This window comes from Dromiciops gliroides, chromosome 4, assembly GCF_019393635.1.
Source record: "Dromiciops gliroides isolate mDroGli1 chromosome 4, mDroGli1.pri, whole genome shotgun sequence".
Lineage (NCBI taxonomy): Eukaryota > Metazoa > Chordata > Mammalia > Microbiotheria > Microbiotheriidae > Dromiciops > Dromiciops gliroides.
The window spans coordinates 441,463,597-441,484,409 of NC_057864.1; the positions used below are offsets into that span (position 1 = coordinate 441,463,597).

Sequence of the window (20,813 nt, forward strand, 5' to 3'; positions counted from 1 at the left end):
AGGGACCTCACATTCTGTTGGAAATATACTAGGAGTACACATAGAAATATAATAAAAGGCAATTTGATGAGGGAAAGGAACACTCACAACAGGGATGAGGGGCAGGGGAGAGATTTGGGCTTCATGGAGCAGATATCTAAGCTGAATTGAATAATTTCACTATCTCTCTGTTGCCCTCTATCATCATCTAGTTCATCCCAGCAGGAGTCTTCTTTCCCACCAATAAAGATAGAAATAAGTTTTTGTTCTTTTTGTTTTTTCCTTCCAGTTTCAGTTCATTCTGAGGTTTAGCTTTAAACAGTATTCTTACAGGACCCTTCCATGCTTTTGTATTAACCTTCTGTTGATGGCCTTTCACAGTCTCACATTTACATAGCAATTTAAGATACATGAAGAACTTTTCTCACATTGTTCTCTTTAAGTAAGTAAAACAAATTTGACTCCCCCCCATTTTCCTGATGAGAAAATAACACTCAGAGAGATTGTCAGCTGGCCAAAATCAAATAGGGGGAGCTCCATCCCTGACACTTAATCCCTGTGTGTCTTTCAGCAAGTCACTTAACTCCCCCAGTTCTCTGTTTCTTCATCTATAAAATAGGAGAAATTAGACCAGCCTTTGATGTCCCTTCTGACCTATGACCTTGAATAACTAGTTATTATTCAGGTTACTAGGTGCAGAGCTAGGGCTTAAATTAAGGTCTTGTGGTCATATCTTTTTGTGCCATAAGATTGTAACCATAAAGTTAGAAAATAATTTAAAAATAAAAGAGTGGTCTCAGATTAATGATATAAATTCACAAAAACACCCCAGTAGTTTGATGACAAATGGTGCTGTCAGTGAACCTGTTTGTTTATGGAGATGTTAATTGGGTACCACATGTATTATAGCAAACTAAAACAGCTATGTTATTCACATCAAGAATGAATGTTATATAAATGTTCTTTTGGAAGTTTCATTTTGGAACAGAAATTTTGTAACTTACCTCAGCTCTGCTCTATCATTTTATGATATTAAATGATTAAAAATCAAATATACACGTTAATGTCATGATGGTTCTTTTAGTTAATAAATTTAGCATTTTAAGATTATTGTAAAACAGTCTTTTATAAGTTTTGAATTTTCAGTAATTCACAATGTAGATAGATGTGTGTATCTATATACATACATATGTATGTGCATATGTATATGTATAATATATATATATATATGATTTTATTGAATAACAAATTTGAAATGAGTGCTTATCATAGGATTTTTGTGAATGCTAGATTTTTATGACTTTGGGCTTAACAGTGAATTTTTGTTTCCTTGCCCAATTTTAGTTATAGATAAGTAGGTAATTAGTTAAATCACGGGATTCCTTCTACTAGTGAAAATGGACAACTGTCCTAAAACTTTTGTCTTTAGGTGACCTGTCCAGAGTTCCACAGGCAGACTGTGTCCAAAGCAGGACTTGAAAGCAGTCTTATGGACTTGGAAGCCAGCTTTCTTTCTGCTACCCCCAAATATAAAAATAATAGAACCTCAGTTTGAAGAATGTTTAAGAATGTGGACCTTTCATGTGTTTATAGGAAATATTATTTCTCTTTTTATTCTATGTTAAACAATCTAAAGCTTTTGAAAATGATCGCCCATTCACAGAGCTCTGTGTTATTTAAAAATCAGCTTTTCAATAAGATACAACCAAACAAATTGTTTTTCTTGAAGCAATTATTACAATTCAAATCTTCATGGGTGGCTAAAATGTTTATATTTTTAGAAATACTGTGCTGTATACACACAGTGGGTCTGTTAGTAAGCATCTCTTTTATTTACAGGGATAAGTTAATAAGTCCCAGAAAAAAAAAGTATTATCTCCAGAGTAATACATTGGTATATATGCCTTCTATTCAGATGTGGGGAAAAAATTTATGGAAAAGTATAATCTACTTATGCGAGACTCAAGTTATAAGCTGCTGTGTACTAGGTCAATATTCTAAAAGCTTTTCCCTCTCTGGTGGCATATTTGATTATCCCTGGCAATTGTTGACATGTTATTTCAAATACAAAATGAAGCCTACACTATTGGGGGTTGTTGAAGTTTACAATTTGGTTTAACAAATGACTTTGTGTCATTTTTACTTCTGTTGGTCTGCTAGTTTCTAAGCTTCTCAGAGGGTTCGTTCTAGATAAAGTTGACTAATTACTGTTCTTCAGTTTCTGAGATTTTTCTTTCCAATAGTAAGCCTGCAGAGTGGTACAGAAAACATTTTAAAACATGCTTCCCCTATATTTCCCTTTACCATATTTTAACACACACACACACACAAAAAAAAAAATCCAGTTCTGTCCATCAACAAGCATTTATTTATTAAGTGCCCAGTAGAATTATCCTTTCTCTTTGTAGTCCCTGAGCTTAGCACAATAACCAGCACTGAATATCACTTAAGTATTGTTGACTGACTCACTGCTGTTCTAGGCTCTATCTAAAATGCTGTGGTTACAGAGACAAAAACTGAAAAAATCTGTTCCTTCAAGGAGTTTACATTCAATAAGAAGAAACAACTCTACACATTGAATAAAATATATATCAAATATATAGAAAATGTAAAGTAAATTCTATACATACATATCATACTCATAGACATAGACATACAATAAAGGCAAGGTCATTTGGGGAGGAAGCACAAGCAACTCTGAGAATCATGTGAGGCCTCATGTAGAAAGTAACATTGAAGTTGGGAATAATTATACAGCTCTGTTTGCACAGTAGCTGGAGGTGGTACCAGTTCTCTTCTCTGAACCCCTGTGAGTTTAGTTAATATCAGGTGAACATTAGTGAGCTTAATGCATGTAAAAAATGGAAGTAGGATGTATTCATAAAATAGTTTTGTCCCCAATGGCTTGATGTAAGCTTGAATTAATATTTTGTTTCCTTGTTAGACATATTCTTCCATTTTGTTTTTTAGCTCTCATTATTTGGGGTACTCACATTATTTGGGGTGTCGCTGGTTGGCAGTAGGAACATTTTTGTTTTAGAGGTAGTATCTAAATGACCTAGTCTGAAGCTTACTAACTCTGCCCTATAATTACATTAACTAACTCTGTTAGGTTAGCTGCCTGATCTCTACAAGCAACTTTGGGTTACTTTTTTTTTTTGTGGGTCACTGAAGGTTAAGTGACTTGCCCAGGGTCACACAGCTAGTAAGTGTCAGGTGTCTGAGCCTGGATTTGAACTCAGGTCCTCCTGAATCCAGGGCCAGTGTTTTATCCACTGCGCCACCTAGCTGCCCAGGTTACTTCTGATGAAAACAGGAAAGGATGTGCATAGACAGCATTACTTGTTTGCTTTGTTCTATTCCTCAGTTTTTTCTTAAAGTTACAACATATAGCTAAGCCCATGATCAGTTTTGTGGAATCCTTTGAATTTTCTAATTTTACTGCATTTTACAGCCATTCTTTAAAAAAGTCTTTTTTATTTTATTTTGTTAAACTTTGCCCAATTACATTTTAAAATGTTTTAACATTCATTTTTTAAATTTTTGAATTCCAAATTCTCTCCTTCCCTCATGCCCCCTGAGAAGAGAGGCAATATGGTATTGATTATACATGTCAAGTAATGGAAACATTTTCATATTATCCATGTTGCAAATGAAAACACACACAAAAACAAGAAAAATAAAATAAAATAAGTATCCTTCAGTCTGCACTCAGAGTTCAGCAGTTCTCTCAGCCATTCTTTTTTTAATCAACTCCTTCCCCTCCCTCCCTCTATCCTCCCTCCCTCCCCCCCTCTCTCTCTTTCTATCTCCCCCCCCCCCGCCTCCGCCATGGTGGAGGTTCCCTAATGCGGTTTGTTCAATGTGTGCTGATGACCATCAACCTACAAAACAATGTAGACTGGCAACAGGACACCACATTTCTTCAGAAGAGGCTTCATGCTCTCAGTAGAACAAAAATGATTAACTTCTTCATATTTGAAGCTGAGGAAATAGAGACAATGGGATTATTGGATCAGAGGCTTCAGATAGAGGTAGACTTCAGGAAGAAGACAGGTATTCATGCCTTAGGAGCCAGTAGTCACGTTATAGTTTTGGTTTTGAAACAGTTTTTCTCTCCTTGCTGCTTCTGATTGGGATCTTTGTTCCACAGCCACAACAGTAAGACCACGACCTGGCTAGATCCCCGTCTCTGTAAGAAAGCAAAGGCTCCGGAAGACTGCGAAGACGGAGGTGAGAGGGCGCCAAGCTTGTCGTGCTAGTGCTCCTGCCCTGTTGGGTTAGATGCCTGATCCAAACGTAGCTACACCCTTGGAACCACAGGGGAGGGATGCATGTCTTTGGAAGATTTCATTAAAGAACTTGGATTCTTTCCTCTTAGAATTCCTACAAACGTTTTACTTCACTACATGAGTAAAAGGGTGTCAGGCTACTCTTAGGAATCTCTAGATACAAACTTAATGGCTGTACCTATATGGCTCGTACTTGCTCTCCCTCACCCCCACTCACATAAAGATATATTTGTGTGTATATCTCTACTAGCAGATCAGATCACTTTTCTCTACTTCCACTGAGGTCAGTTTTTTAAACACACACAGATGTAGGGATGTATATCTATATCTATAGATATATATTAACATATATATAATATGTGTTTATATACAGATATATGTAGAGAGATAGATATATATTAGCACATATATGAATGTGTATATGTGTATATTTTTATATACATTCACACATACATATACTAGATATCCCCAAAAGTCTTAGTTTTGTTTTAAAAACAGCACTAAGATATTGGAGATAGATCACATACACACTTATTTGTCTGTAAAGATATACAAATGTGACCTCATCAGTATAGATACTCCTCTAGAGGTGCAGGTCTCATTACCTGTCCTCCGCCTTACCTTTTTCTGGGTACTTTTCTTCTTTCTATGTCTTTAAATCCTCCAGAAAGAATCTGATCGTTGTATTGGGGGGAGGGGGTCTTCTTCTAGTGGATTCAAGTCGCTCTGAGAGAGAAGAGGCTTATTAATTATTAGAAACAGGACTACGCATGAAGAAATACCAACAATTAATGTTTGTGTAGTTGAGAATTTTGTGACCCTGAACATGTTCATGTTCTTTTTTTCTGCTTCTGTCACAACAGAAGGAGAACAACTAGACAAGGCTGAGGGCCATTTTATATTTTTATCCTTTTCGTGGGCTATTGTAGCCAAAAAAAGAAAGAAAGAAAATTAATCAACCAGCCTTCTCTTGATAGGTAATACTAAGTGAAGTTTATTTAGCTTTCAGGCTACAAAGTATTTTACAAACATGATCAGATTTGAGCCTCATAACAACCCTCTGAAGCACGTACTACAAATATTTTTGGACATATTGGCACAGTTAAGTTGCTTTTCCATTTAATTAGTATTAGCAGGAGATCTTTCATATGACATTCTAGGTAGCTAGATGATGCAGTGAATGGACCAGGAGTTAGAAAGACCTGAATTCAAATAATTACACACACACTTACTAAGAGACCCACAGCAAATCACTTAACCTCTGTGTGCGCGTCTGTCTGTTTCCTGTCTGTAGAATGGGAATGATAAAAGCACCTATTTCTTAGAGTTGGTATGAGGATAAAATTTATTTAATACTAATAAAGTGCTTCACACACCTCAAAGTTATTTACATAGAAACCTTACAAACCTTATTGTTAATTATATATAAATTAATATCTTCACAAACTGGGCATCTGCCAGTAGTGCTAATAACCAGCAATTTAAGATTTTTAAGGTTTACCTATATCTCAAAATAGTCATGACAGCCAGACCTACGAAAATACACAGCCTCCCTCTTCTATCCATCTATTTATTCCTCCATCTTCCAGTCTGACTTTTAGACCCATCATTCTACAGCTCTCTAAAAGGTCATAAATTAATCAATCAATAAACATTTATTAAATACATACTGTGTTCTAGGCACTGTGCTAAGCTCTAGGGATAAAAAAGAAGGAAAAGACAGTCCCTGCCCTCAGATGGGGGCTGGAGGGAGGATTGACCACACACACACACACACACACACACACACACACACACACACACACAAAGAAGTGATTAACAGAGAGCAGGCAGTAGAAATAGGAGAGGTTGGGAAATACTTCCTGGGGAAAATGGGCATTTAATGGGTACTTAAAGGAAGCCAGGAAAACCAGTAGGCATGAATGAAAAGAGAGAACATTGCTTTTAAGGGGAGGCAGCCAGAGGAAATGCCAGGAGCCAAGAGATGGAGTGTCTGGATTTCAGAACAGCCAGGAGGCCAGTGTTGCTACATCAGAGTATGTGTTGTATATAAGGTGTAAGAAGACAGGAAAGATAGGAGGAGGGAAGTAGGTTGTGAAGGGCTTTGAATGACAAACAGACTGTTTTGTATTTGCTTCTGGAGGCCATAGGGAGCCACTGGAATTTATTGAGTGGGGGGGGGGTGACATGGTCAGACCTACACTTCAGAGACATCACTTTAGTGGCTGAATGGAAGATGGATCAGAGTGGGGAGAGACTTGAAGCAGGCAGACAGACTCACCAGCAGTGATTGCAGTTGTCTAGGCATGAGGTGTTGAGAGCCTGCACTGAAGTGGGGCCAGTGTAGAGGAGAGAAGGGCTGTGTTCAAGAGGTGTCATAAATGTGGCATTGACCAGTGGGGGCTGGCATATAGTGAGAAGTCCAAGATGACTCTTAGAAGCCTGAGGACTAATAACTTAATGTCAAATTCAATTGTCTTTGTTCTGTTCTTATTCCCTTTGATCTCCCAGAAGAATGTGACCCTATTGGTCACCCCTTCTTTTTGATACTCTCACCTCCCTTGCCTCCCATGACTGACACTACTTTAATTATCCTCCTGTTTCTTTTCTTTCTCCGTTGCTGATCCTTATCTCCATGGTGCAGAGTAAGCACTTAATAAATGCTTTATCCATCTAAACTTGCCACTTCCCCATATTACTCTTTCTGATCATAACTCATTTCTTATCAAATCTCAAAACCTTGGTGTCATATTTGACTTTTCCCTCATTTTTAGGGGGATGGGCGGGGCAACGAGGGTTAAGTGACTTGCCCAGGATCATACAACTAGTAAGTGTCAAATGTCTGAAGCCAGATTTGAACTCAGGTCCTCCTGAATACAGGGCCAGTGCTTTATCCACTGTGCCACCTAGCTGCCCTCCCTCATTCTTAGCCCTACGCAAACTACTAGTTATCTACCAAGTCTTGTCATCTCTACTAACATATTTGACCCTTTTTCTCTACTTCAACTACAAGCATCCTATTTCAGGACCTCTTTTTTATCTTGCCTAAGCTATTGTAATTGCCTCCTAACTGGTCTTCCAGCCTCCAGTCTAGCATAGTGCTTGGTGCCTAGTAAATACTGATTGAATGATTTTTTTTATTCATTCATTCTCCAATCCATTTTCTATACCATTTCCCCCATAATTATCCTACCACTAAGATCATATAATTTACTCTACTTAAAATCCTTCAGTGGTTCCCCTTGATAATAAAGTGCCCAGTGAAGTTTAAACTACTAAGCTTGAGATTCTAGACCTTCCATATTATGGTTTTATCTCATACAATTTTCTAGTTTATCTCACACAATTTTCCTTTACATATTTCTTGTTCTGGCCCACCTATACTGTTTTCTCGCTTATGTACTCAAATTTCTCATATTTTTCTTGTCTCTTCTTCTTTATTTCACCTTATATCATTCTTATTTGTGTTCAATAATTTCTGTATTTACATTATTTCCCTATTAGATTGTAAGTTCCCTGAGGGCAGGCATCATTCCAGTTTTCCTCTTTTCGTTCCTACCACTTTGTACATAGTAGGCCATATATGCTGTTTAATATTTGCATCAATAATCTCCAGAAGTAGACATAGCAGTCTTATCAGATTTTCAGATGACTCTCAGCTGGGATTGATAGCTAAAATTTTGGGTGACTGTCAGAATCTAAAAAGATATTGACAGACTAGAATATTATTATATTGAAACTTATAAGATAAAATTCATCAAATATAAATGTAAAGTCTTAAACTTGGGTTCAGAAATGTCAAAAATAGAAATTGGAGGAGACATTATTGGTCAAAAGTTTTTCAAAAAATATCTGGAGGTTTCAATGACCTGCAAGTTCAGTATGTGTCAGTAGTGTGATGTGGCATACAAAGAAGTTAATATGATCTTGGAAAGCTTCCAAGAATATGGAGGTGATAGTCTCTTTGAACTTTGCCTTGGTCAGACTACAGGTAGAGAATTGTGTTTAATTCTGGATACGACTTTTTGAGAAAGACATTAAAAACATGGACTGTGTACAAAGGAGGGCAGTCAGAATAAAGAAAGGCCTTAAGTTCGTGTCATTGAAGAAGCATTTTAAAGAAGTAGGGATATTTAGCCTGGAGAAAGGAGCATAGTCAACATGATAGCTACTTTCAAGTTTTAGAAGTACTCTATGTGTGTGTTGAAAAGGAATTAGCATTATTCCACTTTGCCCCAGTGATCAGAAGTTACAAAAGCAAATTTAGGTTTAATGTCAAGAAAAACTTGTTTAATAATTTTATTGATGGTATTGTTGTTATTGAGCCATGCCTGACTCTTCATAATCATGTTTGGGGTTTTCTTGGCAAAGATGCTGGAGTAGTTTGCCATTCCTTTCTGAAGCTCATTTTATAGATGAAGAAACCGAGCCAAACAGAGTTAAGTGACTAGGGTCACACAGCTAGTAAGTGTCTGAGGCAAAATTTGAACTCAGTTCTTCCCAGCTCTAGGTCCAGCACTCTATGTACTATGGCACCACATAGCTGCCCACTTAATAATTAGAGATGTCCAAAAGTAGAATACCCTGCCTTGGGAATAGTGCCTTCTTACCCCCTCATTGGAAGACTTCAGACAGGGACTGAAAGACCATTTCTTGACTCTGTTATGGTAGTAATTTCCTCTCAGCTTTCAGTTGTACCCTTCCAACTCTAAATTATTCAGTAATGTGACATTGATAAGCTCAAAAGCAGGTAGGGGAGGCATGACCTTTATAGTGAAAGGGCTTGAGATCAGACCATTGAGTTAAAGGAAAAGAGTATGTTTACCCTACAGAAAAGATTTCTGTTGTTCTTTAACTGCTTACCAGTATTTTAAGGTTATCTACATCCAACCCCTATTTGGGGATTGAAGAATTCCAGTGAGGGCAGCCTATTCATTTTTCTTCACATTAAGCCTAAATCTGCTTCCGTGCCAGTTGTACGCATTACTCTCTTTAAGACCAAGCAGAACACCTCTAACCTCTTTTCCACATGTCCAGCCCCTTTAGATATTTGAAGACATGTCTTCTTCAGGCCAGCCGTCCCCTATTCCTTTATCCTATCTTCATGCTATTTGTTTTCTAACCCTCTCACCGTCACTCTTATCCTCTTTCGATATGGTCCAGTTTGTCAGTACCTGCCCTAAAGTGTGACAACTACATTTGAGCACCACATTCCTGCCACAGGACATCTGTTCTGGCACTTCTATTTTTTTGGTCTAGACCTATAATTTCATTTATGGAAAGAGTTCCCCAGTCAAGAAAGTCTTTTTAGTCATTCACATGGGCTACTGCTGACTAAATTATTGTCTTAGGAATTGCCCAGGACACTTAAAGTTTAAGTGATTTACCTAAGGTCAAGGCAAGTCAGCAAGCATTTTTAAAGTGCCTATTAGGTACCATACTGTGGTAGGCCCTAGGGATACAAAGAAAGGCAAAAATAATCTGCTGAGAGCTCACAATCTAATGGGATTATGAGTGTTTGGTCGTTCCTTCTAGTCTGACTCTTTGTGACCCATTTGGGGTTTTCTTGGCAAAAATACTAGGTTGGTTTGCCATTTCCTTCTCCAGTTCATTTTGCAGATAAGGAATTGAGGCAAACAAGGTTAAATGACTTGTCCAGCATTACACAGCTAGTAAGTGTCTGATACCAGATTTGAACTCAGTTCTTCTTGACTCTAGGTCCAATGCTTTCTCCACTGTGCCACCCAGATGCCAGTTATGGGCCTGAAATCATATAGCCATTGTGTGTCAGAAGCTTGTGAGGCCAGCTTCCTGTCCACTAGTTGATGCAGCCTCTGAATGTTCTTGACCCTGACCTTTCTTTTCTTCCTTTTTTTCCTTTCTTTTTTTTTTGGTGGTAGTTTTTTAAATTAAATTATATTTTCAGTTATGAAGCATTTATTTTTAGTTCCTCTCACTTCTTCCCTCAAAACCATTATAACACATATTCATAGGCAGGCAAGCAAAATAAATTCCCGTATCGTCCCTTTCTAGAAATCTGTGTCTCATTCTGCATATGTGTCCATACCCCTATCAGGAAGTATAAAGCATTTTTCATCATCACCCACCATTGCATTAATCAGAGTTCTTAAATCTTCCAGAATTGTTAGTTTTTAAAATGTTTTTGTTATTGTTCTCCCAGGTCTCATTTCATTCTGCATCAGTTCATATAAGTCTTCCCAGGTTTCTCTGAAACTGCCTAGAGGCAACTAAGTGGCTCAGTGGATAGAACATTGGGCCTGGAGTCAGGAAGACCTGAGTTCAAATGTGATCTCAGACCCTTATTAGCTGTGACCCTGAGCAAGTCACTTAATATCTATCTGCCTCAGTTTCTTCAATTGTATAGGAATTATAACAGTACCTACCTCTCAGGGTTATTGTGAATCTCAAAAGGAAATACTATTTCTTTTTTTTTCCCTTTTTTTTTTTTTTTGATGAGGCAATTGGGGTTAAGTGACTTGCCCAGGGTCACACAGCTAGTAAGTGTTAAGTGTCTGAGGCCAGATTTGAACTCAGGTCCTCCTGACTCCAGGTCCAATGCTCTATCCACTGTGCCACCTAGCTGCCCAGGAGATACTATTTCTAAAGAGTTTTGAGCAGTACTTGGCACTTAGTAGGTGCTTAATAAGTGCTTGTTTTCTTCTTTTCTTTCTTTTGTCATTTCTTAGAGCTCAATAGTATTACATTACATTCATATACAATAATTATTCAGCCTTTCCCCAGTTGATGGGCACCACCTTGGTTTCCAGTTCTTTGACACCACAGAAAGAATTCCTATAAATATTTTTGTAGGGGCAGCTAGTTGGCGCAGTGGATAAAGCACCGGCCCTGGATTTAGGAAGACCTGAGTTCAAATCCAGTTTCAGACACTTAACACTTACTAGCTGTGTGACCCTGGGCAAGTCAACCCCAATTGCCTCACCAAAAAATAAATAAATAAATAAGTATTTTTTTTTTTTTTACATATAGGACTTTTTACTCTTTCTCTCATCTCTTTGGAATATAGATCTAGTGCTGGCATCATTGGATCAAAAGATACTCACAATTTAATAACTTTTGGGGCATAGTGCCAAATAGCTTTCCAGAGTAGCCAAACTCATTCACAGCTCCATCAGCAATATAATATACTTGCTTTCCGGCTACCCTTCCAATGTTTGTAATTTTCCTATTTTTTATCAACTTTGACAGTCCTATAGGGGTGAGGTTGAAATTCAGAATTTCTTTAATCTGCTTTTTGCTAATTATTAGTGTTATGGAGCTATGTCTTTCTTTTCATAGCTCGATTCAATATTGGTTATTTTTAGCTGCCCTGTCACTGTTGACTCATTGAATTCATAGTCTACTAACACTTAGATCTTTTTCTGACACAGGAAAGTAATGTGCTGGCAGGTTTACTTTTGGCTATCTCTAATTATTAAGCAGGGAGCTAGGTATATGGTGAGTAAATAGAGTTCTGGGCCCGAAGTCAGGAACAGTCATCTTTCTGAGTTCAAATCTGACCTCAGACACTTACTAGCTATGTGACCCTGGGCAAGTCACCGCCCTGTTTGCTTCAGTTTACTCATCTGCAAAATGAGCTGCAGAAGGAAATGGCAAACCCCTCCAGTATCTTTGCCAAGAAATCCCCCAACGGAATAATGAAGAGTCAGACACAACTAAAATGACTGAACAACAGCAGATTGATTCTGCATGAGCTTAGAGACTTGGATTATATCTTTCAACCTTTAGTCTGTCTTTAAAATGGAAGCCATTCCATTGTTTGGTCTTTTCTAGAAGTTCTCATAGCTTTTTTGAAATATCTTTAAAATATTCTACTAATCATTGTGAAACATTTAAGAAAGATTATGCTGTTTCTAAATCTGTTCCCTTGTTATCCAGGCTTCTAATACCCTTCTAAACAATGCTTTATACTAATTACTTAACAGGAACACTTATGATTTTTATTTGAAGTTAGCTAAATATTTAAGTTAAGTTACCAGACAAAGACTGGAAAAGCAACCTGTCATTTCTTTTTTAGGAAACAAAAATTCTAACTGTTAAACTGAAAAAGACAACTGCCTGACGTATAGGAAATAGTATAGCATTTGCATCTGTTTTTTATTGATATATTTTGTTTTTAATTAGCCAATCAACAAGGCTTTTATTTTGTATTCTGTGCTGGAGATACAGAGATAAAAGTGAAACCCTCCCTTCCTTCCAGGAGTTTAATTGTGTTGAAGGGAAGCCAGATGTACGTATTTAAGTATAAACAAAATAAATAAAGGCAATTTTTGAAGGAAAGCTATAACACCAGGTGGTATCATGAAAGGCTTTATGTGGAAGGTGGAGATTGAGCTGAGTTTTGAAGAAAACAAGGAGTTCTAAGAGATGAGTGGGAGATCCTTGCAGGTGTGGGAGACAGCCAGACATGGAGAGAGGGGGTAGAGTGTGATGAGTGAGCAACAGAAAGAAGGTCTTTCCATTTGGACTGGAGAGTGTAGGAAGGCAGAGAGTAATAATGGATAAAGGGAGGTTAGGGCCAAGTTGTGGAAACCTTTAAAAATCAGAGCAGTTTGTATTTGATGCTCAAGGCAGCAGAGAGCCTCATAGAGCTTATGGAGTCTTAGAGTAACATGGTCAGGGCTACATGAGGGAGTGCTTTAGCAGATGTCTGGAGTGGGAAGGGACTTGAGGTTTTTGTACCACTTCTATTTCTTCATATTTCCAGGGGGCAGCTAGGTGGCGCAGTGGATAAAGCACCAGCCCTGGAGTCAGGAGGACCTGAGTTCAAATCTAGACTCAGACACTTGACACATACTAGCTCTATGACCCTGGGCAAGTCACTTAACCCCATTAGCCCCACCCCCCCAAAAAAAATTTCCAACCAGTCGATTAAAATGCTATGGGCCAGGCACTGTGCTAGGGATGCAAAATGAGGCGAATTCAGCCCCTGCCCTCAAGAAGCTCATAATAGACAGTGAGGGAGACAACATACCCACACAGACTTTCCTATCTATGTAGATAAAAAATTATTTGTTCGTATATATATTTATGATAATTATCCAATAATGAACAGAAAGAAGGCACTGGAATTAAGAGGGATTGAAAAAGACTTCCTGTAGAAGGTGGGATTTTAGTTGGGACTTAAAGGAAGCCAGAAAGGTCAGTAGTCAGAGCAGAGGAAGTAAGGTATTCTAGGAGTGGGAGACAGCTAAAGGAAATGCGTGGAGCTGAGAGATGGAAGGTCTTGTTTATCCCGCCCTTTCCCTTCCTTAGCTAGGTATCTTTTGCAGTAAAGACTTAAAAAGGAAGGGGAAGAAAGCAGTTAAGTAAATCCAAAGAACAGCATATGCAGTATAGGATAGCTTAAAAAGTCAACATTCCTTCTGCTTCTGATTCAAATGAACATCTTTCTCCCTTTAACTGAAACCTGGCTCTTCCTATATGATGTCCAAAAAACAAGGCATGCAGAGCCAGGCAGAGTGATTGCCAAGAATTCTTTTTTTTCTCTACCATTATCCCTTGATAACCTTTCATCAATCAGCCACCTTTCTCCATACCCTAGCACCAAAATCCTGGTCTTTCTTTCCATCCCATCATCTTCAAATATTCAAAATAACTTCTAACAAGTTGGCCGTACAATTACTGGTCTTTGTTATTTTGTTCCTCCTCTTTGTTTGGTAAATTCCTACTCGTCCTTTTAAATTCAAGTTAAATATTGTCCTTTCCTGTCCTTTGACTGGTAATGAATTTCCCCTATGATTTTTTTTTTGTGTGTGGGGGGGCACCTGGGGTTAAGTGACATGCCAAGGGTCACACAGCTAGTAAGTGTCAAGTGTCTGAGGCCGGATTTGAACTCAGGTCCTCCTGAATCCAGGGCCAGTGTTCTATCTACTGCTCCAACTAACTGCCCCTTCCCCTATGATTTGACCCCTGCAGTCCCCCATAACTTTTAGCATTGTGACACCTTGCTGTGAAAGTCTCTTATTTACTTATGACATTATGTCATCTCTTTTTATGTATACTGTTATCTCCTTGTAGGCAGGGACTAAATTTTATGGAAACTGTAGGCTTTCCAGCCAGCTAGGACTCCACATCAGAGTTGGCAAATACCCTGCACTTGATGGACCTATTAATTGATAAAAGTTAATTAGCTGATAAGCATGGAAGTAAATGTCACAGGGCTAACAGGGCATTTTCTTGTACAACTTCAGTGCCCATCAAAAGGGATATTGCATGATTAGAGTATATGAAAGAGGAAGAGTTTAGAAATGAACATTTTAGCTTCTAGGTAACTTTTTCATTTTTCTTTACCATCTACAAAATGAGGAATAATGCTAGTCACCAAAGCTAAAAAATTATTTTAAAATGTGAAGTAGGGAACAGATTTCTAATTTCTTGTGCCATTATAGAGAAAAAATTTATACTTTTCTGATAGTTGGTAATGGATTTTCTTTTAATATGCACTAATAATTTTTTCCCTCTGAGAAATCTCTCTACCTTTTTTCCTTCCACAAATCTACTTAGTGAAATCACACATAGATTATTTTAACATTTACAAAATTGTTATTCAATAATTTCAGAGCATCTTTCTTCATATGTGGCATTGTTGAAATCTTTTCTGTTTATGTTGAATTTAACATTTCATTTATCTATTTCTTCTGTTTGCAGAACTTCCCTATGGCTGGGAGAAAATAGAAGATCCCCAATATGGGACATACTATGTTGAGTAAGTTGCTACAGTAGTTATTTTTCCAGATATTAATCAGTTGGGCATATAACCTTAGAAAACATTGGATTATTTAATTTCTGCTTGTACATCACAGTGGTCAAGTTTTTTAAATAAGGTCATAACGTAAGGAAGTTGTTAAGAATATATGTATGTGTGTATATATATATATGGTTTTTTCTCACACAAGGTTTGTTAAAGTGATATTTGAAATATTTGTGATGGGTTGGTGAGAAACGCCCCTGATAATTGGTGAAAGAGTTGTCACTATTACCATAAACTTTAAATGGCACAAAAGTATGTAAGAAGGCACGTAACACTTACTAGCTGTGTGACCCTGGGCAAGTCACTTAACCCCAATTGCCTCACTAAAACAAATTAAAATTAAAATAAAAAGTGTGTCAGAATCAGAAGTCAGAGGATTCTGGGTTCGAGTCTCAGTGCCAGCATTACCTTTGTGTGACCTTGGGCAAGTTGCAACCTCACAGGGGAGTAAAGTTGTAGAGAAAGTACTTTGCAAGCTTTCATGTCCTCTATTATGAAATCTCATCCTCATCATCTAAAATACTTCTTCCCAAGAAAGAACTGTGGAGTATAGATGCTGATTGAACCATATTATTTCTTTTGTTTTGGGTGCTGTTGTTTTTTTTTTTCTATTTTGAGGTTTTGCATCACTGCTCTGATTCTTTCTCTTGTAACAGGATTAATGCAGAAATAGGATTAATGTTATTATGTGTGTATATATATATATCTATATGTATATGTATAGATATATATAGATATAACCTATATCAGATTACCTGCTGTCTAGGGGAGGGGGGAGGGAGGGGAGAAAAATCTGAAATTGTAAAGCATGTATAAACAAAAGTTGAGAACTATCTTTACATGTAACAGAAAAAATAAAATATCTCAAAAAAAAAATAAAATAAAATAAAATAAAATACTTCTTCCCCTTTTGTTTGATTGCATTCAGAAAGAGGTAGGCCTGAGACGAGTGACTATCCTGTGGTTCTTTCATTTTTACCATTCTGAAGGCTATCGCACAGGCGGATAACTAGTGCGTTTTTAGAGTTGAATAAAAATTTTAGAATGTAAGTTCATCTTCCCTGGGCTTCCTGAAAGCGTCATTGCTATGGTTCCAGTGGCAGTAGCAGATGGGACAACAGGGATGAAACGGTTTTGATCCTGTTCCACAGAAATCTCGTTTGTTCGGCTAGGTTTCTGTATTTTGAAAGCTTTTTGTCCCACGGGGCTAATTGTTGTTGTTTGTCCTTTGTTCTCAAAGAGGGCCATGATTATCAGTCATGTCATGACTTGGAGTGCATTGGATTTAAGTGAGGGAGGACTGTGCAGAGTCACCAACCTCACTCTGTCCTCCAGAACCATCTTGGTCCAGTGGCAAGATATATATCAGGACGACTAGAGATAGCCTTGGATATTTAAGACAATTGGGATTAAGTGGCTTGCCCAGGGTCATACAGCTAGTGTCTGATTTGAACTCAGGTCCTTCCAACTTCAGGGCCAGGGCTCTGTCCATTTCGCCATCTAGCTGCCCCTATTGTATGTAAGTAGGTGACAGTAGATTTAAAACATTATTTCAAAGTATTTGTAGATAAGTGTTTTGTCTGGGTGTTTGCGAGCATAGTCTTGTATGTGGTAATGATTCAGTCATGTTATAATGTATTACTTGACTCCTTCAAGATGTTTTGAGGTCTATGTAATATAAAGGGTTTGTTGTCTGGCAATCCATCAAAAAGATAATAAGCTTCTGATGTATAATTCTAGCTATCACAACATATTTTGTTAGATATTCAGTAAATATTTGTAACCTGTAGGGATGCTGCTCAGTTTCTATCTTTTCCTTAAGGATAACCCTTCTCTAATGTCTGATGGTGATATAATAATAATAATAATAATATTCATAACAACTGCCATCCTTATTTTAAGCAAATTTCAGATAAAAATGGTCTTGTGATAGGCCCCCTATCATGCTATTATTCTTTTACGTTTATATTACAAAGATAGATAAATCAACTTGGTTTTTTTTAATTAAATAAAAATATGAGGATATAAACTCATCCTTTGTAGACTTTGAATTATTATTATCATTATTATTTCCTTTAAGGAGTTAGACAAGGAAAGCTTGGTATTAATACTTTGAAATTCTTTTTTAAAAGTTCTTATGGGGGCGGCTAGGTGGCGTAGTGGATAGAGCACTGGCCCTGGATTCAGGAGTGCCTGAGTTCAAATACGGCCTCAGACACTTGACACTTACTATCTGTGTGACCTTGGGCAAGTCACTTAACCCCCATTGCCCCGTTTTAAAAAAAAAAAAGTTCTTATGCTGCTGTCCTGTTTACTTTTAAGTACATTTGTAAGTTATAACTAAACCTCTACTAACATGAGCCAGGTGCCACGATAGTACCGTTGACTTACTTTCCATTTAGCATCGCAGCATTGCCATGCCTCTTATAGGTGGCATATTTGCACATGACAGTGTTTCTTCTGTAGTTAGCTTTATCTCCATCTCAGGCACATACACAGAGCCTGGAATTTAGATTGCAAAAGCAAATTCAGTAGTGTCATTAAGAGCTGGAAAAAGAGGGAATCAAACAGTATTGGATCTTTCCTTTTTCTTCTTTTATTACTGCCCCTCTCATTAATTTGCTGATACTTAGCTTTGTTGAATGCAAGTTTATGCATATATACAACTAAAAGGACCCATATTTCATGCTTTCGTATTTTATACATTTAGACTGTTTGTGCTGTAAGAATATGTTGCCCGAATTTATTTGAGAGGTTTCTGGATGAATCCTTAAGAAATCATCAAGCAGGCAGCCAGATGGCGCAGTGGTTAAAGTGCTGGCCCTAGATTCAGGAGGACCTGAGTTCAAATCCATCCTCAGACACTTGACACTTACTAGCTGTGTGACCCTGGGCAAGTCACTTAACCCCCATTGCCACACCAAAAAGAAAGAAAAGAAATCATCAAAATTTTAATCACAGAATCTGAGCTGAAAAAAAAAACAAACAACTTTGAGTAGTACTTAACAAACTGTGGGCACAAGGTTGCCATAGAACTTAACTGTTTTTTCATGGTGTGCAGTCTTAGTCCTTCATTCTTTAACATTCGTTGAATTCTTTGGATTGTGGCCAAAATTATATTAATGTATTTCCTTCTTCCCATTAATGTACACTCATTTTTTTTTATAACTTAGAAGCCCAAGGCATCAAACATCACTGTTCAGTCTAAGCAACAATAGATACTTGCCTGGGAATTTGTCTGACTCTTAAGCCACCATTTCACCTTAGGTTTTTGCTTCCTGGATCTACAGAGTGGGAATTATGGTAATGAGAAATGGACAGTATAGCCGAAGGGTCAGCAGTTAATACCTATTTATGTAGTGCTTACTGTGTTTCAGGAACTGGGCTAAGTGCTGGAGATAGAAAGGCAAAAACAGTCTTTTTCCTTGAGGGAAGCAACATCCAAACAACTATGGACAAATGATATAAACAGGGTAAATTGGAGCAGATCTCAGAGGGAAGGCACTAGCATTAAGAGGGACTTGCAAAAAAATCAGATCTTTAGTTGAGACTCAGAGGAAGCCACCAGGCAGAGATAAAGAGGGAATATGTTCCAGGAGTGTTAGACAGGCAGTAAAAAGGTAGGGAGTCAGGGGATAGCGTGTCCTATGCAAGGAAAAGCAAGGATGCTTGTGTCCATAGATCAGAACAATTGTGGAAGAGACCAAAGTATAAGAAGACAGAAAAGATAGGAAAGGGCCGGGTTGTCAAGAGCTTTAAAAGCTAAAGAAAGGATCGTATGTTTGCTCTTGGATCGAATAGGGAGCCACTGGAGTGTATTGACTAGAGGGGTGATAATGCACCATGACAGCAGAGTAGAGAACGGACAGAAGTGGGGAGAGACTCAAGGCAATGGAAACCAAACCAAAGGCCATTACAGTGGTACAAGCATGAGATGATAAGGACCTGCACCTGGATGGTAACAGTGTTTGGAGAAGGGTCTCTATACAAGTGATGTTGCCAAGGTAGACTTGACAGTTGGAGACATGATCCTGGAGAATAGGAGAGAAGTTAGGGCTGGATAAGTAGATTTCTCACTGCTCTGCATATAGCCCAAGAAATAACCTTGGCTGCAATTTTCAGCTCCCTCCTTTGAGCTTTTCCAGATGAACCTTGGAGACCTTTCTATTGACCATTGTTCATTAGAAATGGGAAACTGCTGCCTAAATGCTGCCTTCTTTTTCTATGAAAGCTGATCATATATCTGACTTTTCATGAAATTGGGGGATGTTTCCTATGAGTCCATTAATAAGCAGCTATTAAATACCTACCATGGGCAAGGCAGTCTACTAGATTCTGGGGATGTAGATACCAAAAAAATGAAGTAACCCCTCTTTTTTTTTTTTGGTGAGGCAATTGTAGTTAAGTGACTTGCCCAGGGTCACACAGCTAGTAAGTGTTAAGTGTCTGAGGCCAGATTTGAACTCAGGTACTCCTGACTCCAGGGCCGGTGCTATATCCACCACACCACCTAGCTGCCCCATAACCCCTATTTTCAAGCAGCTTACTTCCTTCTGGAAAGATGACATGTACATAAGTAAGTATAGACAGAACAAATATCAAATAAATTCAAGATAATTAATATGAGGCATATCTAAAGAAAAGGAATCATGTTAAAGTGAATAAGCCCTCAACTTGGAATCAGGAGGACCTGGGTTCAAATAATGCTTCTGTTATCTAATACCTCTCTTACCCTGGGCAAGTTACTTAATCACTTTCTGTCTCAGTTTCTTCATCTGTAAAATTAGGAAATGCAAAATGGCCTCTAAGATCCCTTCCAGCTCAAAATTTATAAATCTATAAAAATATGTTGAACTATGATATAAATGTCATCCATCATTTTAATGATGTTGGATTCTTAAGCCTTAAAAAGTCAGGTAATTTGCTAAAACTCAGAATCAGATTAAGACAATAAGAGAGGAAGGGTGGGCCAGGGGGAGGAGGGAAGGAAGGAAGGAAAGCTCAATTAAGTACTTACTGTTGTGCCAGGTCTTGTGCTAATGCAGGGAATACATATATAAGCAAAAACACATAAGACGGAGCTGGAAAGCTGGCTCAGGACAAAGCCCACAAGGAATCTAGGGACCTAGGGAGTCATGAGTTGAAGCAGGTTTTGGAGTAAGCATGGCTGGCCAGGGTGCTTCATTTTGGTGATACACTCACCAGTGAAGAGCTGGAAGACTAAACCCCATATCTCCTGTCCCCTTATCTATTACTCTCTTCATTATACCACAAGTTAAAGAATGAATTATGTAACTTAACAGTCATTATTCTCTCTAAGGGGAGTACTCATTTTTATGATTTTCTGGTACAGTAATGTTAAATAATGCAGTGACATTTTCTGCTTGAAATTATTTGTTTAAAGCAATTTTAGTTCATTTAGAATTCAGAAGTTCTTTTTGTGTATCATGGACTCCTTTGGCAGTCTGGTGATATTTTTTTTTTAATATATTGGGGCAGCTAGGTGGTACAGTGGATAAAGTACTGGCCCTGGATTCAGGAGGACCTGAGTTCAAAGCCTACCTCAGACACTTGACACTAGCTGTGTGACCTTGGGCAAGTCACTTAACCCTCATTGCCCTGCCCCCCCCATACATTAAAATCTGAATGTAAGGTAATAATTCTATAAGTTTCAGTGTGATTTATTCAAGAGATCCAAGCCATTGCCTATTTAAAATTCTAGACTGAATGATGTGATTTCCATTAAGAAA

The 20,813-nt window shown here is 37.9% G+C and overlaps 1 protein-coding gene across 4 annotated transcripts in view; it reads left to right on the forward strand.

Annotated features, from left to right (window-relative positions):
- Nucleotides 1-20,813, forward strand: part of MAGI3 (membrane associated guanylate kinase, WW and PDZ domain containing 3) — a 224,895-nt gene that overhangs the window by 144,714 nt on the left and 59,368 nt on the right. For all 4 annotated transcript variants that reach the window (XM_044002595.1, XM_044002597.1, XM_044002594.1 and 1 more), the window contains exons 6-7: nt 4,133-4,212; nt 14,961-15,018. In XM_044002595.1, the coding sequence (XP_043858530.1) occupies nt 4,133-4,212; nt 14,961-15,018 (138 nt within the window). The remainder of the gene's footprint in view (nt 1-4,132; nt 4,213-14,960; nt 15,019-20,813) is intronic.